This window comes from Gopherus evgoodei, chromosome 6 (genome assembly GCF_007399415.2).
Source record: "Gopherus evgoodei ecotype Sinaloan lineage chromosome 6, rGopEvg1_v1.p, whole genome shotgun sequence".
Lineage (NCBI taxonomy): Eukaryota > Metazoa > Chordata > Testudines > Testudinidae > Gopherus > Gopherus evgoodei.
The window spans coordinates 24,138,126-24,161,983 of NC_044327.1; the positions used below are offsets into that span (position 1 = coordinate 24,138,126).

General features: G+C 39.7%; 1 protein-coding gene across 1 annotated transcript in view; it reads left to right on the forward strand.

Annotated features, from left to right (window-relative positions):
- The window catches only part of UHRF2 (ubiquitin like with PHD and ring finger domains 2), a 177,758-nt gene that overhangs the window by 123,519 nt on the left and 30,381 nt on the right, over nucleotides 1–23,858 (forward strand). Inside the window, 6 exon segments of the mRNA XM_030567703.1 lie at nucleotides 778–964; nucleotide 2,284; nucleotides 8,284–8,314; nucleotides 8,317–8,405; nucleotides 8,776–8,883; nucleotides 16,951–17,055. Of these exon segments, the coding sequence (XP_030423563.1) occupies nucleotides 778–964; nucleotide 2,284; nucleotides 8,284–8,314; nucleotides 8,317–8,405; nucleotides 8,776–8,883; nucleotides 16,951–17,055 (521 nt within the window).

Below are 23,858 nucleotides of genomic sequence, written 5' to 3' on the forward strand. Positions count from 1 at the left end.
AAAAAATCCCTGATATTCATTCATAAGGCTAAAAATAGAGCTCATGTATTATACTGAGGTTTATGTAAAAATGATTCTTCATTTAACCAAATGAAAATGAAACTTGAAGTTCCTCTTTGTTTGATCTTGTAAAAATATTTCCCCCCCCTAGAGTTCCATTAAAGTTGACTGTGGCTGAAGTTTGCTGTTTTGTTCATGTTCTTCTGCAGAAGCTTTTTTGGTCTAATCCTGCAAAGGCTTATACATGAATATCTTCTCTCATGTGAGCAGTTCCATCAGATTGAATAGGGTTACTCAGAGGAGTGGTTACTCACTAAAGTCTTCATGGAATTGGGGAATTAGTCCATTGTCCTGTAATAAGCTCCATGTGAGCAGACTCTCTTTGAAATCAGTGGGGCTTGTTATGGGTGTAGGAATTGTGGCCTTTTTTGATGGAGTAACAGTAAAATATCTTTTTGCTTTCTCATCACCAGCATGATGGCAAGGGGATTGAGAATATTTTGTACCTGGGCTGGTAAATGATGATGACTGTTTTGCAAGTCTTTCATACAAGACCACAAATTGACATGACATTAGTATTTGAGATGTAACATTATTGTATATGTAGTTTTGTAAATAAATGGTTCTCAGTAGCTACCATTATGCTTGGTCTTTGTTTATTAAAAAAAAAAAAAAAAAAAAAAAAAAGAGACCATAAGAAGGTTCCTGCATAATGGCATATTTATGAATCTGAAATCACTTCTCTGAGGCTTAACTTTTTCTAATTTATCTTCACAGGAAAGAGTGGCCCTGAGTGCAAGCACTGTAGGGCAGACCCAGATGCGGAATGTCGCTTTTGCTCCTGCTATTTGTGTGGTGGAAAACAGGATGCTCATATGCAACTTCTGTGTGATGAATGTAATATGGCCTACCATATATACTGCCTGAATCCGCCTTTAAGCAAGATACCAGAAGATGAGGACTGGTAAATATAAAAGGATGATACTTTATGCAAAATTCTGTTCTATAAAATGTGCCTTTACTATTTGAGATTACAGAGAATTACTAAATGTCATGGATATTCAGAACATTGAGGAAGAAGTCTTGTAGCCCTGGTGTGTATTTTTCATGCACAGAATCTGCATAAAAATTCATGTCCATGCTGTATATGAAGGTTCCATTTATAAATAGTTTGTAACTGGTTATTAGATGTCTTTTTAATAAATGATTAATCAATTGTTGTTAGTCTCACAGATAATAACCATCTATTATTCCTTTAACTGAAGTGCTTAGATATATCTATATTGTACACGATTCATATTTGTAACATACTCATGACATCTATTAATCATTTATCAATCCATTTTTAAATAGAATATGTTAATATAAAGTGTAATCCATTACATATACGCCAATAGAATTTTAAGAACCCAGTCCTACAGACCCTTATTTCAAATTAGTAGTTCCATAAGTAATAAGTACATTCAAACATTCACAGGTATTTCTTTAATAAAATATTATTTTCCTGTGGAGATGGATGAGTCAGACTACTTCATGGTAGAGGCTGTTCAACATGTATTTAAAAGGTAAGGGCGTGTGAGGAGAGAGGTAAATGTAGTTCTTCTTTGAGTATTGTCCATGTGGATCCCACTTCTGGTGTGTTCACACCATAGATGTGCAGGTTTGCAATCTTAAACCAGTAGTATCTCTTGGGGCAGTGCATATGCCCTAGATGTCCTTTTGTCTTCCACCCAAATTCATATAAGTACTTAGTTCCTTCTTACTGCCTGTGGCAGTGATTTGGAATAGAGTGATATCCTCTCAATGTTACCTGAGCAGAATCCTTAGAGTCTGTCAAATATCACTTAGTTTATATCCTACCGCTAGTTAGAATAGATTTGACATTCAAAATTAGAAGTGGTGTTGTTTTTTCAGTTGACATTACTCACTCAACTGCTGCCAAGACACCATTCCTATCTCTTGGCAGAACTTAAGTCCATCAGATTGCTGGTGTTTGATGGCCTGATATCCATGCCTGATATTGATCACTAATGAGCATACTGAGTGCCTCTTCAGCCTTGGAGAGGCACATGTATTGTTAAAATTTCTTTTATGGAACTTGACACAGCCAGCCACTTCAAGTTCTATCTCTTGGAACATTCTGTGCAGTTGGGCCTTTGGACTTGGAGAACCCTGAGTTTTCCAGGCATAGCCAATAGGCTTATGCAGCAGTAAAGTCCCACAATAAGTTGGCAAGTCATGATGCAAAACCTCAGTCCCTGATTTCATCCAGAATTGGTTCAGGGTCCTCGGCAGTTTGGGCATTACTCAGAGTGTGAGTACAGAAGCTGAATGTAAGCCTGCTTTCCCTCCTGAGGGTACCTCAGCATTGAGAGGCAGACAGGAATATTGCTCTAAAACGGACACCCAGTACCATTCTTTCTCCTTTGAGACTTTGAAGAAGAAGAAAAAGAAGTGTAGTCATTAGTCTCATGACTCACCCCAGCACCGGGCAAAACCAAAAAGTCCTCCAATAAAGAGGCTTCAGCAGCCACACCCTTGAAAACTTCTGTTCCAGCTCCCTCTGGTGCTGGCTGACATGACACCCAACTCCCTGTCTCTGGAAATAGCAGTGCTACTTTATATGGCACCCAAGATATCAGCACAAACTGTGCTAACTCTACTAATGCTGACAATTCTGTTGCTCACAGATAATCTCCCTTTTCACATCATCCTCTATCTTCACTGATCTGACAATGAGCTCCCTAGAACTCATACACCTGTGAAAGCATAAGACACCCTCAGGCTCCACTTTGTTTAGATGAGGGTGATCAGCATACCTCCCTCATCCTTAACACTCCAGAGACATGCAGTCAACAACTTGGAACCATGCTTGGTTCCTGTCTTTACACTTTTATCCTTGTGGGATGGCTTCTTGGCCCTCTGGTCCTTGGAGAGCCATGTGGGGTCCTTCATCTTATTCTGATGCTACTGGCCCCAAAATGTGATCCCTGTCAAGGAAAACCCATTCTACTACACCTTGAAGGTCCACTCCAAGACTGACTGACTTTTGTGGAGTACTTTGTCATTATTCCTCTACATCATCTTAAAACTCCTTTGGTTACCCATCACGTGTCTCTCTTTTCCACTGATGAGGCAGATTGACACAATCTGGTTTACCTCTTGATGATTACAAGGCCTTTCAGCAGCTTCTAGGCAGACTAGCTGAGATACTGATCATAGATTTAATTGCAGTCCTGGAGAAATTTCACAAATTATTCACAATACTACAGGCTCTTCACCATTCAAGGGTCCTGGTGCCCAAAAACAGGAATCCTTGAATTGACCAAAGCTCTGTGGCTTACTCTGGCCTTAAAACCATTTTTGTGGAAAAGAGTGGATAGATGTGATAAGATTCCTCAGAAGAGTTTTCAGGATTTTTTTCCCACTCTTCCAACATCCAGTTCTTTAGTGGTGTCAACAGCAAACAAGAAATGAAGCTGTTGAGTAATGCCAAATCAATGCCTAAAGAGAGAGACCCCAAGAAATTAGACTTTTTTGCAGAAGTATATGCTCTTTTGCTTCTTTGTAGATGTGTATCTCAAATTACTAACATATATCTGGGATTTTGTTATCCTTTATTGACAAGTTTCCCTAAGAACAAAAATTGGTTCTCAGAAGTACTCTGAAGGTCAGCTCTTAGCAAAGCATTCTCTCCAGGATGTCCTGGAAATTTTAGCTACAGCATCTCATTCAGTATTCACTGCAGTAACTATCAAATGTTCTTCAAGGATACTTAAATAGGTCCAAGCCACTATGAGAATCTGCCTTTTTGAAGGTTCAAATCCTTTTAATTCAAAAACTAATGAATATGTTTGCTCCCTTTAAGGACTCCAGAGCAGTACATTAGTCTCTTGGACTACATGTGTAATAACAGAGAATACCCTTTGGGTCCTAAAAGCAACCTCAATAAAGACTGAAACAAAGACATATCAGTATTTTAGTGACTCCTTCTCCGCCAAACCCAGAAGAAGAGATGTTTTTTTTCTCTCTGTCAGCTCTATTTCTTCCTTGAACAAGCAGAAGGCTTGATGAGCATGTTGGGAGCCCCAACATAACATTAAGAGCCCTACCTAGTGTTTCTTCAGTTTGGCAACCATCTATCCCTATTCTCCCAGCCTTGAACTGAGTATTAATTCATACTTTTTAGGCTCAGGAGGTAATTTCCACAGGATGTGGAATTCAGTTTAAGTCCTTCCCACACCCCACTCTCCTTCCATGTCCTCCTTCATGGACTTTTGTCATGAGAGACTCTTGAGAGAGGAAGTTCTTCAAGAGTATAAAGGCACCAGTTTGGTGCCAATGTTAGAGGGCAGTCCATTTCCACTCAAAGATTAAGCGGATAAGAGTGCATACATATAGGATATCGAATGACAGACCTAAAAGCCTGTAGGGAGGATAGGGCTCATGCTGTTAGAGCTAAGGTACCTTGCTCAGCCATCCTTAGGAACATTGCTGTACCGGAGAATTGCAGAGACACCACGTGGAACTCCATTCATGTCTTTGTAAAATATCAATCCTTGGACTTGGACAGTGCATATATGATGCCAATTTTGGCCAAATATTGCAATTCCTATTCAATTAGGACTCCTCAGACCCTCTACCAGTCTTACGGAGACAGCTTCTTAGTCACCAGCAGTGGGATCCACACTGACAATACATAAAGAAAAACAAGTTATTCACGTTGTCAGTAACTAGTTTTTCAGTATGGTTTGAGTGTGTGGATCCTGCCTTCCTCTGCTCTACTCTGGAGTCCTATGAATATTTGGAACTCTGGACTGGAGGGGAACTGAGTGGCATTTGGTACCACTAGGCCATATATTCCCTCAGGTGGGACATCTAGGGCAGTAGTTCTCAAAGCTGGTCTGCCGCTTGTTCAGGGAAAGCCTATAGTGGGCCAGGCTGGTTTGTTTACCTGCCGTGTCTGCAGGTTTGGCTGATCGCTGCTCCAGGCCTACGGAGGCAGCAGGAGGGGCGGTCAGCACATCCCTTGGTCCGCGCCGCTTCCTGCAGCCCCCATTGGCCTGGAGTGGCAAATCGCAGTCAGTGGGAGCCACGATCGGCCGAACCTGCGAATGTGGCAGGTAAACAAACTGGCCCGGCCCACCAGGGGCTTTCCCTGAACAAGCGGTGGACTGGCTTTGAGAACTACTGATCTAGGGCATATTTACAGCTTCCCAGACACTCCTGGCCAAAAGATTCTAAACATACACCTGTACCAGAAGTGGGATCCACATATACAAAACATCTAGAAGAACCACAGTGACTGATGAGGTATATAACTTTTCTTCTATTTTAAAATTTAACTTTGTTTTGTTTGCACTGTAGCCATATGTGTTCTTAGTTTTATTCATGAAGGTAGATGAACTTTTCTGGCCACGGAAGCCGGTGCGATGGAATGGCAGAGCTATGGCCTTGCATCTTGTCCACTTCTCGTATGTTATGTAACGGTGCTAATCCTATGCGGTCCTTTCACTCACTTTGGTGTAAAGGACTGCAGTTCTGCAATGTAATGCCGCTGCACAGAAATGTAAAAGAAATGTGTCTCCTTTTCTCTTCCTGCCTTGCATACTAATTTAGGTTCATGGCAGAGTTTGACCCTTAGTTGAATACCAGATATTTGTTTTAAAAGTGGAAAACTGTCCATTTTAAATTTTAATAATTTAAACTTGGCAGCCCCCAGTTCCACCCCACAGTTTGGGAAATACTGATAAGGCATTTTCATACGGATCAGAACCAGTCTATTTATATGCTAAACAGTATTTAATATTCCATACAAAGTTCAGTTAAGGAAACATTAAGATTGCTTGGTTAAGCAATCTTAAAGCAGGAAATGCCATAGTTAAAGCTGCATGTACACTTTCAAATTTACCTTATTGTGAATATGCATTATTCCACAGTCCTTTTTATTGTATACTACTTTTCGAATAATAGAATATAACTTCATACATTTTTGCAATAACCTTAGATACGGATGGCTAACTCTTATTTTTTTCATTCCTTACTTACACTAATTTCACTGTCCTAGTGAAGTACCTTTATTGGCTTAGTGTGAAATACTGGCCCCATTTAATAGGAGTCTTGCCATTGACTTCAGTTCTGCCAGAATTTCACCCTTAAACTACTTGTATTAGTTTGTCTGTCACCATCCATGAACTCTTTACATTTTATTTTTTAACCAGCAGCCTGTCTTGTGTGAAATTCAAGGAATAAGTCAATTGACTAAGAAATTAACTGTTCACAGAAATATAGCACAACCTTCGTAAGCTGCTCACTGTAAAACTTTAGCCAAAAATGCAGTACAAAATGTACTGTACATGCACAGCATGAGATGTCAGAAGACTCCTAACTAGGTCAAATCCACACCCATTTTCCATGGAACATTCAAAGGTATTTCTGATTAAGGGGCTTGATCCTGCAAGGTGCGGAGCACTCTGGCCCTGATGCAGCAAAGCACTTTAACATTTGGTTAGCTTTAAGCAAATGAGTAGTCCTATTGCCTAATTTCAGCAATTTCCAGTTCAAATGCTCATGCTTAAGTACTGTGCTTTGTATCAGGGCCAGAGTGCTCAGCATATTACTAGATCTTGCCCAAGGAGAAGTATTTCAGTGTCAAATATCTAAACTTTAAAATCCTTGCTCTTTTGCTGTATGAGCTTGGGAAATGAACTTACCATCTTTGTACCTCAATCAGTATATATGTGACACTTTCTGGGGGTACCCAGGGTTGTGAGGCATCTCACTACCACTTGACATTAGTGTGAGGAAGCCATGTCTGTGCCTGCCAGGATGAGTTCCCTCACAATCTCATTTCAGCCTAGGCAGGCTCTGCTGTCCATCTGCAAGTTAGCCATAGGCTCTCCCCCAGGCCCTCTGAGCATCTCTTTAGAGTGTCCAGCTCGAGTCCGTTGAGTACTCTCTCACAATTCCCAGATCCTCTGTTCCCAAAGAAGCAGTATACTTCTGATTAACAGCTTCACCTGAGATCACCACTGCATACAGCAGTTAGATAAGTTTATAGTAAAAACAAAGTATATTTAACGAAATACAGAGATTCAGATGATAGCAAATAGAAATTTTTGGGAACAACTGGTTACATGTAAAATGAAATTATAACCTGCTTTCTAGAGTTAACTAACAAGACATTTTCCTGTCTTTCTCCCAGCGTTTAACAGCCAGCTTGGCTGTGACCCCCTGTTCATAAGGACAAGCACACTGTCAGCTTGCCTCTTACGTGAAGGATGCCAGAAGCTTTCTCTTTACCTTCATTGTAGTTCCAACATTCCTTTGTCTTTGTTCATAAACAGAACACCCCCGCTCCCCCCCATTACTTGTTTTTACTGTGGAGAACCTCCTTGTAGTTTCACAGTTTCTTGATTAGCATTTAGCTCAATCTGTAATAGACAACCATTGTGAAGTACACAATACTCAATTTACCTATAGCCAGAACAGATGCTCTCCTACCTGAAAGCAATTTATTAACACTTCCTGGTGACAGGCCTAATTCACAGGCATTAAGAACATAATTTTCACTATATGTACACAACTTCTTGCATATTATCCATACATACATTTCTCAATGATTATCATGACCAGTATGACACAGGCTTTCAGCAGAGACCTTAAATGCCACCCTTTGGCAAACTATTATATAGATACTAGATCCAGGGGATCCCAGTAACTCTTATGCACTCTTGTGCCCTCTGCCAGTTGGCATAAAGAAGTTCCCGTTTCACAACATAATAGGTTTGTTATAATGTATACCTTATAAGTATGTTGAGTGTTTCTTACAGTGTGGTTCATAGTCAGAAAAGTGACAATGGTAGCTTCTTATTCTTGTTTTTCTAGCCAGCCATGCAGAACTCACACAGCTAAAATCTAATCTGGCTCATACCTTACTGTTCAGCAAGATCCACCTCAGGTCAAAATCAGATCCTTCAGTTACACCTGTATATCCATATTGAAGACAATGAGTCTGCACAAATTTGAACTGGAGGTGGAATTAGGAGTTACTTTTTTAGTTATATGTAATTAGCTTTAATGTATACTTTAAGTATTTTGATAATTTAAGCTGAAAAGTACAATATAAGTGCAAAGCATTATTATTATTAGTTCTATTACACTGACATTTTTTGAGGTTGGCAAAACCTTGAACATATGGATTAATCAACACGGTTTTGGCTACAGTAAATATGTTGCCATTAGGTTATGCAATTGAAAAAATCTGTCAAAACTTTTTTTAAGTACTGTCCTTCCTGCAAAAATGATTCTGATGAAGTGTAAAGGCTGGGGAAAAGCTCAAGCAGAGTAAAAAGAAAGCAAAGATGCCATCTGCCAGTACTGAGAGTCAGCGAGACTGGGGCAAGGTAAGTGTATTTCAAGAATAAATATAACTCTGTGTGTCCTATGCCTGTCTGTGTTATATCTGTGACTATACATATAAATTAACTACGCAAAGTTCAGTACTAAATTACACATCATGCAATGTTCAGCGGAATTGCACAGTGTGTAAATCAATGCTGAATTTTGGCCATTGTCTCCAAAAGTTAAAACATTAGAAATCCTTTTTTAAAAGTTGACTAAGACAAGGATTATAAATAAAAGAATAAATAAAAATTAGAATTTACATAGTTCTATTTAAAACATTTTATTATAATAGAAATCCATATGTCTGCATCAACTTTGAAAGGAAACTTAAATATAATAAATTATTTCTGTTCTCTGATACATTGGTAGGGTATGGCTTGTGTTGGTCGTACTAAGGAATGCACTATTGTTCCTTCTAACCACTATGGACCTATACCTGGCGTTCCTGTTGGAACAACCTGGAAATTCAGAGTTCAGGTACGTTGCTTTAGAATTCTCTATTGGGTATAGGTGGGGGTACCAGAATGGTTTTGGTATTGATTGCTGTCATTTCACTAGAATAAAGAACAGTGGGCACATTTAACAGTTCATTCTGCTTTTAGAGATACTACTGGTTGTAGTGATCAATACTATACTTAAAATGGGGGAATACCACTGGAATTGGTAATACCTCCAAAACTAAAATGAACTTTGAAGTGCACCCACTGTAATTAGGACACGTCTTCAGTCTTTGATATCAAGATCCTGAATGGAACACTTTGTGTGCTATCGGATTAGATTTTAGAAAATGTTTAATGGCTTTACCACAAAGTGGCACAAATCTTTCTCAGGTGAGACATAACTGAGAACAGTACCTTCAGTTGTTTCCTCTTTTCCCCTGCCTCACCTGACATTGAGAAATACTGTGACTAATCAACATAATTGATTTTTGTTTTTCTAGTTAGGAAAGTAGTCATTTTTATTTTCAAAACTGGCTATTCTTTTCTCCTGCTTGACTCTACTGATTTGAACAGAAATAATAATTCTATCCAATCCATATTAGAGGATAATGCCTTTTTTGAGGGTGGAGGAGCTGGTTTGGAGAATGAAGACATCTGAAAGCCCCTCCTTCTGGCATGTTTGCTGAACTGACTGTTCTCCCATTATCTCTTCTTCCAAAGAGGAGACCAGATATTTCCTTTTCTAAGTTCAATGAAGTTGTTCAGCAAGGGGCACTTTTTTACTTATGGAAAACAAGTTTCCCTTTGTATTTTTGAGAGGAATTTTATATTTTGGAATGGTATGTGGGTCTTGGGGCAAATTTCCATGGCATCAGAAATTTTCTCTTAGAATCACCATTTTGCTTCTAGATCTTGCTATCTGTGTTTTTGCTAGAAGGTTGTTTGGAATCACATGGGAGATGGAAACAGAGTAGTTGGGAACAGAGATTATGGTCCTTCCAGAGTCCTTGAAAACCAACCAAAGGATGAACTTGAGTTCCAACTCCAGTTTCTCAGATTGCAACGATCAGTCAAATTAGGTCCAGTGCTCTGTTACTAATAAAAATTAAATAAAAGCAGTTATTCTCCTTGAAGGAATCCAATCGCCACAAAAGGAAGAAAGCTTAAATCTGATAAGAAAATAGCTCCTAAAACTCAGAAACACAAGCATTCCTCTTAAGTGTTGACCTTCTCAGAGGATTTGTAAACTCTTCAGAACATACTGTCTGCATGTGTGTTTTTACAGCGACTAGCATAGAGGATCCTAATATGATTGAGGCCTCTCGTGTTACTGTAATACAAATAATAATGAGGCAGGATCTGTATTCAAAATATAGGAAGGGCTCTTTTCCTTTATAAGCCTTTGAGATGATACTGCAGTAGATGGTTAACTTCATAGGTTTACTCCTTAATATTTGAATGCCTAATCTGTTAAATCAAGGCCGCCTGCATCATGCAGACACATTCCACTTAGCTGCATGGATTTGAAAAGATATAATAACAAAAATCTACTTTGTCAAAGAGATAAACATCCTTTTATTTTCCAATAAATATTTTAGGACTATAGAATATACTAAAATCTGGGGAAAATTCAGTTCATGGAGCAGAACAAAAATACTTAAAGTTAAATTATCCAATATTGCCCTAATCCTGGATTTTAGCTGGAATTACTGAAGGTGCTTTGCAACATGCTTCTACTGTTCCCCGGTATTCTAGTAGTGGACAACACAAAGTTGAGCTCTTCACATCCCTATTGCAAGACATTTCTCAGAGTTTCAAACCTTTTTAACCAAAAAGCCTGTTGGCAACTGAATTTGCTTCTAGACTCTTATAAAATCACAGTTTGAGCATCTGCAGTGTGTAAGAGAGAGCCTATTGCCTCGAGTTTCCTTTCAGAAGATATTTAGACAATATGCTTTTAATTAGTGAAATATATAGCTTTTATGTACAGCCACAACCCTGGAAAATTCTAGGCACCAAGACTAGGGATTTATCCTAAGTACAAATTATCTACTTTTAATTATTCACTGTATAGGCAAGTAAAGTGTTTTGTAAAAGAAAGAATAAATCCAGGGTAACATAACCTACTTTCTTGGTGGAGTCAGGGATCTTTTCCCCTGATTTTTCATTCCATTGCACTGGTTTTTATACTGATGTCAGTAGAATTACACCAGCATAAAACTAATGTAAGAGAGTTAAATCAAGCCGTAGATGTTAAAGGTAGGTCTTGAAGACAAGCTCTTATGCCACATTTAAGAACATGATCTGTTTTATAAATTCTATTAAAAAAAAAACAAAACTTACAATTGAGAATGTTGCTTCAGAGTTGTGCGCAGGTAATTTTCATAGATTCCAAGGACAGAAGGGACCATTGTGATGATCTAATTTGATCTCCTATATAATACCGGCCACACAACTTCCCCAAAATAATTCCTAGAGGATATCATTTAGAAAAACATCCAATCTTGATTTAAAAATTGTTAATGATGGAGAATCTACTACATCCCTTGATAAATTGTTCTTATGATTAATAACTATCACTGTGTCTGAATTTGTTTAGCTTCTACTTTCAGCCATTGGATTGTGTCATACCTTTCTCTGCTAGATTGAAGAGCCAGTTATTAAATATCTGTTCCCCATGTAGATATAGACTGGAATCAAGTCACCCCTTCTGTTTGTTAAGCTTAACTAGATTGATCTTGTGGAATCTGTCACTATACAGCATTTTTTCTAATCTTCTAATCCTTCTTATGGCTCTTCTCTGAACCTTCTCGAGTTTATCAATATCCTCCTTGAATTGTGGACACCAGAGCTGAACACTATAGTACAGCAACATTCTCCCAGTGCCAAAAATAGAAATGTAATATCCTCTTTACTGCTATTTAAATATTCCCCTGTTTATGCATCTCAGGATCACATTAGCTCTTTTGGCCACTGTGTCACACTGGGAGCTCCTGTTCAACTGATTTTCCCCCATAGCCCCCAAATCTTTTTCAGAGTCACTACTTCCCAGGATAAAGTCCCATCCTTTAAGTATGGCCTGCATTCTTTGTTCCAAGATCTACATATTTACATTTAGCTGTGTTAAAATGCATATTGTTTGCTTGCACCCAGTTTACCAAGCAATCCAGATCTCTCTTACTCAGTCATTTGTCTGCTTCATTATTTACCACTCCCCTAATTTTGTTCTTTCTGTATTTTAGACTCTGATTCTACCTCATTTTCACCAGCATTCACTATGTTAGACATCCAGTCGATGCCAGTCTTCTTGATAAAACTTGAAACAAAGAAGTCATTAAGCACCTCTGCCATTTCTACATTTTCTGTTATTGTCTTTCTCCCCTCATTGAGTAACAGGCCTACTCTGTCCTCGGTCTTCCTCTCGCTTCTAATGTTTTTGTAGAATGTTCTCTTGTTTCCTTTTATGTCCCTAGCTAGTTTGATCTTATTTTGTGCCTTGGCTTTTCTAATTTTGTCCTGACATACTTGTATTTGTTGATATTCATCCTTTGTAATTTGGCCGAGTTTCTACTTTTTGTAGGACTCTTTTTTGAGTTTTAGATCACTGAAGGTCTCCTGGTTAAGCCAGCGTGGTTTCTTGCCATACTTCCAATTTTTCCTTTGCAGTGGGATAGTTTGCTCTTGTGTCCTTAATGTCGCTTTGAAAAACTGCCAACTGTTTTCAATTATTTTCCTCTTATACTTGCTTCCCATAGGATTTTACCTACCACTCCCTGAGTTTGCTAAAGTCTGACTTCTTGAAATCAGTGTCTTTATTTTGCTTTTCTCCCTCCTACCATTCCTTAGAATCACGAACTCTACCATTTCATGATCACTTTCACCCAAGTTGCCTTCCACTTTCAAATTCTCAAATAGTTTCCTCCCTATTTGTCAAAAATCAAATCTAGAACAGCCTTTCCCCAGTAGCTCTCTCCACCTTGTGAAATAAAAATTGTCTCCAGTACTTCCCAGAACTTGTTAGATAATCTGTGCCCTGCTGTGTTATTTTCCCAACAGATGTCTGGGTAGCTGAAGTCCCCCCATCACCACTAAGTCCTGAGTTGGCCAGTTATTTCCTGTGTCTTACATATGAAACTCTTGTATACACTCGAGAATTATGTTCGTGTTCTTCACAACTGCATCATGTTGACTCATATTCCATTTATGATCCATGATAACCCCCAGATCCTTTTCAGTAGTACTACCACCTAGTCATTTTGTAGTTATGCATTTGATTTTTTCCTTTCTAAAACTAGTACTTTGCACTTGACCCTTTTTAAATTTCATCTTGTTAATTAAGACCAATTCTTTAATTTGTCAAGGTTATTTTGAATTGTAATCCTGTCCTCCTCCAAAGTGTTTGAAACTCCTCCCAGCTTGATGTCATCCTTAGATTTTTATAAGCTTAGTCTCTATCCATTATTCAAGTCATTACTGAAAATATAGAACAGTGGCAGACCCCAGAATGACCTGTGCTGGATCCACTAGATACATATTCCCAGTTTGAGAGCAAACCACTGATAGTACTTTTTGAGTATAGTCTTTCAACTAGTGTGCACCCATTTATAGTAATTTCATCTAGACCACATTTCCCTAGTTTGCTTATGAGAATGTGATGTGAGACTGTGTCAAAAGCCTTACTAAAATCAAGGTTATTCATGTCTACTGCTTTTGCTCTAGCCACTAGGCCAGTTATTCTGTCACAGAAGTAATTAGGTTTGTTTGCCATGATTTGTTCTTGACACATCCATGTTGATTATTATCACCCTATTATCCGCAAGGTGCTCTGAAAAATAGATAGTTTAATAATTTTATTCCAGTATCTTTCCAGGGTCAAAGTTACACTGACCGGATTATAATTTCCTGAGTGTGGCTTTGTTCCTCTTTTAAGATAGGTACTGTGCTTTCCCTTCTCCAGTACTATGAGTCCTCACCTGTCTTACATAAGTTCTTGAAGATAATTGCTAATGATTACGAGCCTGCTTCAGCTAGTCCCTTAAGTACTCTAAGATGAATTGTGTCAAGCCCTGCTGACTAGAATACATCTAAACTATCTAAATATTCTTTAACCTGGTCTTTCCCTGTTGTGGCTTGCATTCCTTTCCTCTTGTTCCTAATGTTAATAGTGTTGAGTATGTGGTCATCATTAACCTTTCTAGTGAAGACTCAAGCAAAATGGGTATTAAGCACTTTTGCTTTCTTGATGTCATCCATTTTTGGCTCTCATTTCCAGCTACATAAAGAACTTACACTTAACGTTGAGAGCAAGAGAAAGATGAATTTATAGAATCTCCTCTTATTGCCTTTTATGTCCCTTACTAGGTGTAGCTCATTTTGTGTTTTAACCTGTCTGCTTTTGTCCCTATGAGCTTGTGTTGTTCTTTTGCACCGATCCTTAGCACTTTTTTCATGTTTCTGCTTTTTATAGAATTCCTTTTTGATTAAAGAGCGCCTCTTGGAGCCATGTTGGCCTCTTATTATCTTGCCTTTGCATTGGAATAGCTTGCTGTTATGCCTTTATATTGTCTGTTTGTGAATTGCTGGCTCTTGAACTCCTTTTTCCCTTAAATTTTCTTTATGGGACCTCTCTGATTTTGTTAAAAGTGTGGGTTTTTTAAAGTCCATTGTCCTTATTCTGCTGCACTTGCTCCTTTCTTTCCTTAGAACTATGAAATCTGTCATTTCGTGATCCCTGTCACCCAAAGTGCCTTCCACATTAAAATTCACAAGCAAGTCATCTTTGTTGGTCAGAATCAAAGGGGGGGAGGGATAGCTCAGTGGTTTAAGCATTGGCCTGCTAAAACCAGCGTTGTGAGTTCAGTCCTTGAGGGGGCCATTTAATCATCTGGGTCAAAATCAAGTCTAAAATGACTGTCCTGGTTACCTCCTACTCTTTTTGAAACAAAAGTTTTTCCTCAACACATTCCAATAACTTATTGGAAAGTTTGTGTTTTGCCGTGTTACTTTTCCAGCAGATGTCTAGGATTACTACCAGGGCTTGTGTTTTGGATATTTCTGTTATTTGTTCTAGAAATGCCTCCATCTCCTTTCCTGATTTGGTGGTCTATAGTAACCCCTTATCTTGACATCACTCCTATTTTTGCCCATTTTATCTTTGCCCAGAGATTTTCAACTAGTCTGTTTCTGACCTCCTTCTGGACCTCAGAATAAATGTATATGTTCTTGATATATAATGCAACACCACTCCTCTTTTTTTTTCCTCTGCCTGTTCTTCCTGAACAAGTTATACCCCTCTGTACCAATATTTCATTCAAGATTTATCCCAACAAAGTCTCTGTGATGCCAATTATGTCATAATTTAGCTTATGTATAAATACTTCCAGTTCTTGTTTATTTCCCATACTCTTTGCATTTGTGTATAGACATCCTAAGATGTTTAGCAGATTCCCTCCCTGATCTCAGTCATGTTCCTGTGATCCTATTGTAATTTTCCATGTCCCTCCTACCCCATATCTAGCTGTCCTTAGGGTTGCTTTTCCTATGCTTACCTGTGTAGTTTTGTCACTTGCGACCTTTGAACTTAGTTAAAGCCCTCCTCAGTAGGTTGGTACATGAAGATCCTTTCCCCTTTATTGGTCAGTTGGACCCCATCTCTTAATAGTAGATCTCCTTTCTAGAACAGCAACCTTGGGTGAGGGTAGCCAATGCCTTCTCATTGATGCCATCTATGCAGCCATGCAGTCATCTCCAGGATATGTCTCTCTACTTAGGCCCTGATTCTCAACTGGGTGGATGGATGAGAACACAATCTGTGTCCCCGACGCCTTCATCCTCAATCCCAGAGTCCTGTATTCACTGCTTATCTGCTCAGGATCATACCTGGTAGCATTATTAGTGCCTATGTGAATGAGCAACCTGGGATAGGGGTTGGGGGATGAATTAGTTTTGGCAACCTTTCTGTGACATCTCTGATACGGGCTCCATGCAGACAGCACACCTCTGGGATGCTATATCAGGGTGGGCATATGGATGTCTGTCTCCCTCAGAAGGAATCACTGACCACCAGCACCCTATGCTTTCTTTTCTGGGATGTGGTGAATGTGAGCCTCCCAGCATTTAGAGAAGATGGTCCCTCCTCCTTAACTAGTGGGGTCTACTCCTTCTCTCCTGTTGCCAGTACTGCATACTGGTTCTTAACCGTATGGTGGGGGACTTGGATGGGGGGTGACGCACTGTCTGCTGCCCAAAGTGACTGGCAACCAGTCTCCTCCCTATAGAGCTGCCAATTCTCCTTCCTCCTCTCGTGTTGTTGTAGTCATCTGAAGTTGGTTAGTATTCTCTGTCCCAGGTGTTTCCATGTGTCCTTGTCATTAAGTGCTCATGCTCCTAGATGCTACCCAGATGAGCCACTTCCTCCTGCTGCTCACCTATCTGTTTCCTGAAGGACTCCCAACAGACACCTAACACACTAGTGGGTTCTCCTGCCAGACCATGATCGAGCAAGTCAAGACAGGGCCAGGGTGGAAGCTTTCAGAGTCAGGATGCCTGTCTGACAGTGGCCCCCATAGTGCATGCAGAGTTAGAGCTAGCTAGCAGTGGTGTTGATGACACACAGTTTCTGTCCCATTGTGGGCTCTTCTTTGTAGAGTAGCTGCAAGTTAGGGTTCTGTGGTTTTCCTTTCCTTAACTCTGTACTCTCCTTTTGCTGGCAGACTCAACTAGCTAATTCTCTTAGTCTTACCAGCCACATCACCCCTAGTCTCATCACCCCTAGTCTCACCAGCCACATGTTCTTACCAGTATTGGGAGCCTGCATGCTTTTTAAAGCCTGGCCTCACATAGTGCTGGAATGGGTGATTCAACCCTCTCACTCAGCCACCTCTAATCACTGCTCAGTGAATTGGGCCCTAGACTGCCTTTGTGACTTTGTTCCTCCTAAAGTACATAAAATCCTCTCAATTCATATTAACCCTTTATGCAGACTGCCTCTTCACATAGAATTATACTTCATTAAACAATAAATTAATTGTTAAAAATGAATATTGCTGGCCAGTTGCTTTAGGAATTATCTTAAAGATTTCCTCCATTTATTTTATTACCAAAGGTGAGTGAAGCAGGCGTTCACAGACCGCATGTTGGCGGAATCCATGGACGGAGTAATGATGGAGCTTATTCACTTGTGCTGGCTGGAGGATTTGAAGATGAAGTGGTATGTTTTTTATCCAAACCAATGTCATGACTTCTGTTTTATGAATGTGGAGAGTTAAGTTCCTTGCTGTTCCTAAAGTTAACCCTCATAAACAAGGTGTGAGCTCACAGAATAATAAATATTAACTATTATTTAACTTATTTGTTTTAATTTAAACACAAATATATGTTTAAAAAATATATCCTTAAAATATATGGTTATTGATAACAGAAGACAACTTCATGTTCTAATGTAAAACACTTTACTTACAGCTGAATTTTAGTTTATTCACAAATGCTAATTGTTAATATTCTTATATAGTCTGGATTTATTGTCAGCATGTAAAATCTGATGAGCCTGTGACAGTAGGCTTTGTAAGTGATGCATTTAGATCCTGCCTGACCATCATTTTTATTGCTGTCAAGTTAATAAAACTGACTATCAAACAGATAATCTTGAATTTTCGGCAGTGATGCCAATCATCACAGATCTTAATTTTAGTGAGGTTAGGATAAAAGATACAAGGTCTATTCCTGAGATGTGCAGACGGTCCTCTTCTCCCATTGATTTAACTGACAGCTGAGGGCCCTCAGTACTACACAGGAAAACGTTATCACTTAGGATCATCATCCTCAAAAAATGATGTTGGGAAATTTCTACATTGGTGACCAGTACATATCAACAGCTAAATAGCCTGACCAAGCTGTATGAAGTATTAGTCTTGTTTGTCCTTTCGTCTCATGAGCCTGACCAAGATAAGTGTGTGAATAGATTTTCTGTATTCAAAATAATGTTTACACAGGGTACTCCCCCTCCTGCAGTTCTATGCCATCAGGTGGAATTCTGAATCGTACAACAGGTGAACATAAAGCTGTAAGCATCCTGGTTTTTTAAAAAAACATAGGCAGCTGTTAAACATAGGCAGGGGAAAAGGCATTAGACAAGGAAATGAAATGAACATCCTAAATAGCATCAGAATGTTATGTATTCTTTGCCAACAGCGCTTACCCAGCTGCTGCCGCTGCGGGAGTTTGCCTCCGAAGGCATCAATGTGTCTCTGTTGGAGAAGTCACATGAGGAGGTACTTGGTGTTGGAACATTACTACATCCCTGGAGTCAACCCCAACCCAAGCCCCAGGGCACATAGCCATGGCGTCCTATTGAGTCAGCTGCTATATGGTCAAAGCTGGGTAGCTGGGGGATGCTATCACTTCTGTTCTTTATTTTTGGCAGTGGTATTGATGTTTTGGAGCCTTGGTATCCCTGGCGCTATTCCCAAACTGATGGTGTGGCCAGGTGCTACTGTAGATACTGATATTCAAGTAAAGTCATACTCTTGTGGGCTTTTTATTTTGGAAGGAGCAGAGAGGGAGAAACAAGGGGAAGAAATATTGCAGCTGCTATTCTCAAATGTTTGTATGACTGCCAGACATGGTGCCTTTAGGCTTAGTTCCTATAGCTCTTTAATTAAGGATATAGAGAAAAAAAAATCTTATTTAGGCGCATGTTTAGTAATAGTGCTAATTTTCTCTTCAGTAACTGCTCACTGGCATCAACCTACACAAACCAACTTCCTGTGGATTTCCAGATGACTTCCACCTTCCCATTTTTCTCAGAGAGGGTTAAAGGAGAAAGATCTCTAACACACAAAGAAAAATTCAAACTGCTTTCTTGTCACTCTTCTACATACACCAACCATTCCCACAGCAAAACATTTCCTTAAAAATGAGTGTAGAGGCTTGGAGTCCTACCCCAGCCAGTTCACTAAACAGGACAAAGGAAAGTGGGATTAAGAGGCCAATAGGACTAATCACTTGAGCATAGTTACTTATGTGTAAGTGTTTGCGGAATTGAGTGATTAATATTAGAGGCTATTTTATGGCATGTGTTTTGTATAGTGTTTTCAAATGGTTTTCTGCTAACCTTCAAGTTTCTTCTCCACACTCTCCTTGTGAGTATGAGCAACTGCTTATCACATGAATGATATTTGGCTTGAAAAAAACTTGTTGCCAGAAGTGGAAATTTACCCTTTGGCTTTCAGTCTTATCCTTTTATGATGCACAACTGAAAGTGCCCAATTTGCAAAGAAACAAACATGGGTAACTTTGATCTCATAAATCCTGTTGAGTTTAGTGAATAAAGTTACTCAGTTGCAGCAATGTGGGATCAAGCTCCAGATTTAGAAAGGAGTTTCATCAGCTTTTGCAAAATGAGCAGTAAAATGAAACTTAAGTCTTGCTGCTTATGCTGAATTTCCATAAAGTTACATGCATCTAAAGTGTTCACTTATTAATATTTTTCTTATGATTGTCTGTCCTTGTAATTCAATGGAAAGGAGTTCAGTTATCCGATTTAAGATGCCCTAATTCTAGCTACCTCTGATTCAGATTGCTGTATTTGTTAAAAATAAGAACCTTTTGGTCCTGTTCTTGATATTTTAAGGACTCCAGAACACCAGCTTGAAGAAATTATTGCAGAATTTTTACCATGAATTTGGTCAGTCTAAGGCCTTGTCTACACTAAAAGGAAAAGTTGATCTAAGCTACACAGTTTGAGTTACCTGAATAACGTAACTCAGATCAATGTGGCTTAGATCTACTTACCGTGGGGTCCACACTACGTGATGTCAATGGAAGATGCTTTCCCGTTGACTCCCCTTACTCGTTTCGATCTGGTTGAGTACAGGAGTCGACCGGAAAGCAATTGGCGGTCAACTTAATGAGTCTTCACTAGACCTGCTAAATCGACCGTTGTTGCATCGGTGGCCACTCGTTGATTCCCAGTAAGTGTAGAAAAGCCATAAGAAAACATTCATTATGGACCAATGTTTGTCAGGAGCCAGTATGACAGATTTTAGACATTACTAATTACTGTGAGGTTTTGGATCAGAATCTTCATGATTTATTCCTTTGGAAACATCTGTGTATCCAATTCAAACTATTAAAGAAGATTCAACATCCTCTCCTTTGAGATGCCAAATTGTCAATCTGTAGTTTTTGCGGTCAGTTTTTTTGGCTTCATTGAAAGTTTAAATACTTTTTGAGTCAGGATTAAAACTGATGTTTGCTTCCTTTCAGTGTATGGACTTCAAGGTGCATTCTTCAGTTTGGTTTGAGGAAATATTAATCAAGATGGTTAACTTAAATACTGATTTCTAACAGTTTAATCTGAATGAATTTTGTGTTTTTTCCCTCAAGTGCCCTCTGCTTATTTCCATTTGTGGGATAGGCAGTTCCCAGTGCTGAGTTACAGAATCTTCTGGAGAGCAGTGTGCATTGAGGTCACTTATCCCTCCCTCTCCCTCCTCTGTGGGAAATTCTCAGGTTATTGGAGGAGTGCTCCCAACTGCTCCTGGGTTCCTTCTTAACTTCCAAAGGTTCATTGAGCTCATATCACATACGGTGTCCTCAATTCATTCCTTGTCAGTTTTTCCTTTTCTTCTGCCTTCTCAGGGCTATTTTTAATTTAGGTATTTATATTCTCAGTTAATTAACACAGGTTTCTTAATTTAAGAACAAAAAAGAAATTATAACCATTTGTCACGTGTGTCATCTGGACACACATGGAGCAGGAGGGCTTCCACACCCTGCTGATGAGGAAGCTCGTGAAGTCCCAGAAATGAAGTCTGGCAATATGCAAGTGCATCATTGACTTTAGAGATTCACTAGGCAAGTGATTCTGTTTCCAACTCATGCAGCATTCAGGTCCATGGTCTTAACGTGACTCACAAAGCCCAGTACTGAGATTCCAGCACAGTAGATACAGCAGCGGGGTCCCTGGATCTGTCCAGATCAACCTAATACAGCAGTGAAATTCCAGCACTGCTGATATGACACCAAAGCGCCAGGGTATGACTGGGTAGACCTAATCCGGCACAGATGTTATGGCACAATCAGCATATTGCTGAGGTCCCTGAATACCTATAGGTAGACCCAGTTCATTGCTGAGGTCCTGGAACTGTTGACATGCTGCCAGGCTTCTGGCACCAATGAGAAGTGATTTGGTGCCCACTGTAAAAAGCACTAAGGTCTCCAGATCCCTCTAGGTCAACCAAGTCAATTGCCTAGGATCTGGCAGGATAGAATGTGGTGAAGTACTTGATGAAGTCATCAGGTACGCCCCTTGTACATGGCATTAACTTCCCCCCAACAGTCTGAATCATGCAAGTCCAGTTCTAAGGATTTGGCACTATTGGCTGGTGTACCACTTGCTTGAAGTGATCTTGCGTGAATATAAGTGGTGTTTGATCTCTGGATCCATCTGGATTGACAGTCTGGTGCTGAGGATCTGACACAATTGACTCTGGTGAAACACTTGCATGAAATGATTCGATGCACAGTAGAAGCAGTGTTGGATTAAGGGTCATTTACTCAACAGATGGGTCTAACGTTTTTTAAGACAAAACACTCAGCGAGTAGTTATCAGTTACTCACAAGAGGGAAGTTGATCATGAAGACCTCATCACAGTCACCTCCAGCATTGGACAGCTTCAATGTTCCATTGTTACACAAACTTATTTATAACTTTTTGTTGTCTTTTTTTATACATATGCATTATTAGTCTCTCATTTTCATATTAACTCCCCTCCCCCAGCAGGCTTATTGTTAGTTCAAATGAGTCTTCTAGCTTTTTAGTATTTTATCTTTTCTTGTTCTCACAGACAGGATTGCTCTGCAGTTTCTTATACATGCATAAAACTAAACATGATTACTCGGCAAGTTCTTACATGGACACAGTTCTATTTATTTTTATGCTGTTAAATGATATCAGAACAGGCTTCTGTCAGGCGTAAATATTGCTTCATTCCCAACAAATGGCCCTAAGGTCCCTGGTTCTATTGGTGTCAAAGGTACAGCAGCATGATTCAGAAAAAAGCTAGCTGAAGTGGCTCTGTGCCTAACTCTAGTGGTAGGATCCTCCAATTCATCTGAGGTAACTTAGATTGATGCCAAAGATACAGCACTATTAACTTAGGTAAACCACTGTTCAAATTGGTTTGCTGTCCCCAATGTGCAGGTCTCCAGGTTTGCTCAGTTAAACCCAGTCCAGTGCTGTCCTGGTGACAGCTCTAAGTATTAGGGGAGTTTAAGGATAAATCTACTTCCACGTTTTTGGTGTGGAAGTTCATGAATATCAAATAGTGGCTGTGTTTTCCCATCAGATAAACAGTGCTTTCATGTTCTAACAATATGATGTATGCAGAGCAGGAGCTCTGTTACTATCAGTGAATGGAGATGCCAACAGGCTCCAGCAAATATTGTAAATTAACAGGGTCATCCAAACTTGCTGGTCTGAAAGCTTTGCAATGTAGTATTGTCAGTTATCTTTTTAGTAAAGCACTCCAGTTATGAAAAGGATATTTGAACTGAAAAAGAGATGTTGAAGGGGGTAGTTATAGTGTCTTTCTGACAATGGCATGCCTATATTTTTATTATATGGTTTATTTGTTAAAGGGGCTCAAACCAGCACCCCTGAACTTTAAAGAAGTTGGATCCACATTCTGATCTTGAACTTTTGGGGATGGATAGGACACAAAGAATCTAAATTGTTGAATTGCTTGGATTCATGTGCAAACTGATTCCAGTTTTAGTAATGTGATGACTCCTCTTTTAAACAACTTCCATTCAGAAAAATAAGAAAAATCTCAAGGAGAGCGCAATCTACAGTTGTCTGCTGCTTTTACTTAAGCTGTATCTACACTGTGCACCTTACAACAGCATGGCTGTGCCGCTGCAGCCGCACTGTTGTAAGGTGCACTGTGTAGCCATTCTTTATCACCTGGTGAGAGCTCTCCCGGCAACAAAATAAAACCACCTCCAATGAAGGATGATCACTTCGTCACCTGGTGTGTGGCTCCCACTGACGAATTGCTGTCCCCACTAGCACTGTTCATCGTTACAACATTTGTCCTTCAGGGTTTTTTTTTGTTTTTTCACGCCCCTGAGCAACAGAAGTTTTAATGACAAAAATGACAGTGTAGACAAAGCGTTGGTCAACATTTTCAGAGTTTAGAGCCACCTCCTTACCAGCCAATAATCATTTTTCTGTTCTGAAGCCTTCTTTTTAGCTGAATGTGTCCAATCTTTTGCATGCAGTGTTGTAACCATGTCAGTCTCAGGCTATTAGAGGGACAAGGTGGATGAGGCGTAGTATCTTCTATTGGACCAATTTCTGGTGGAGTGAGACACAATCTTTTAAGTTTACACAGAGCTCTTCTTCAGGTTTCCCCTTCCTTATGCTAGGTGGAAATCTTGGGCTTGATTCACCACTTTCTTGCTAGTGTAAAACTAGTGAATCTGGTTCTTGTATTGCATCTAAGAAGGCTGGTAGAACCAGGTTTTTGTTCTGGATTAGTTCTGAATTTTTGTTAGGAAATCTGTTACTGAGCTTTGGTAATCAAGAAGAATATTTTAAATTCTTCTTCAAGTGAGTGCTCATATCCATTCCAGTTAGGTATGCGCGCGCCGCATGCACATTCATCAGAAGATTTTTACCCAGCAACACTCATGAGTCGGCTGGGGCCGCCCCCTGGAGTGGCACCTCTGTGGGCGCCGGATATATACCCCTGCCGACCCAACCGCCCCCTCAGTTTCTTCTTTACCGCCCGTGTCGGTCGTTGAACAGTGGAGCGTGACTTAGCTGATCTCCCACCTCCCTAGCTACTCGTAGTTTTCCCTCGTTGTTATATAGTTCAAATTTTATACTTAACTTATTATTTCTTAACATAGTTTAGTATATATAGTTAAGAGGGGTTTCAGGATTAGCCCCTTCCCCCTCACCTGGTGCTGGGGCCCATGCCTGGTTCACCGGGTTTCAAAACCGTG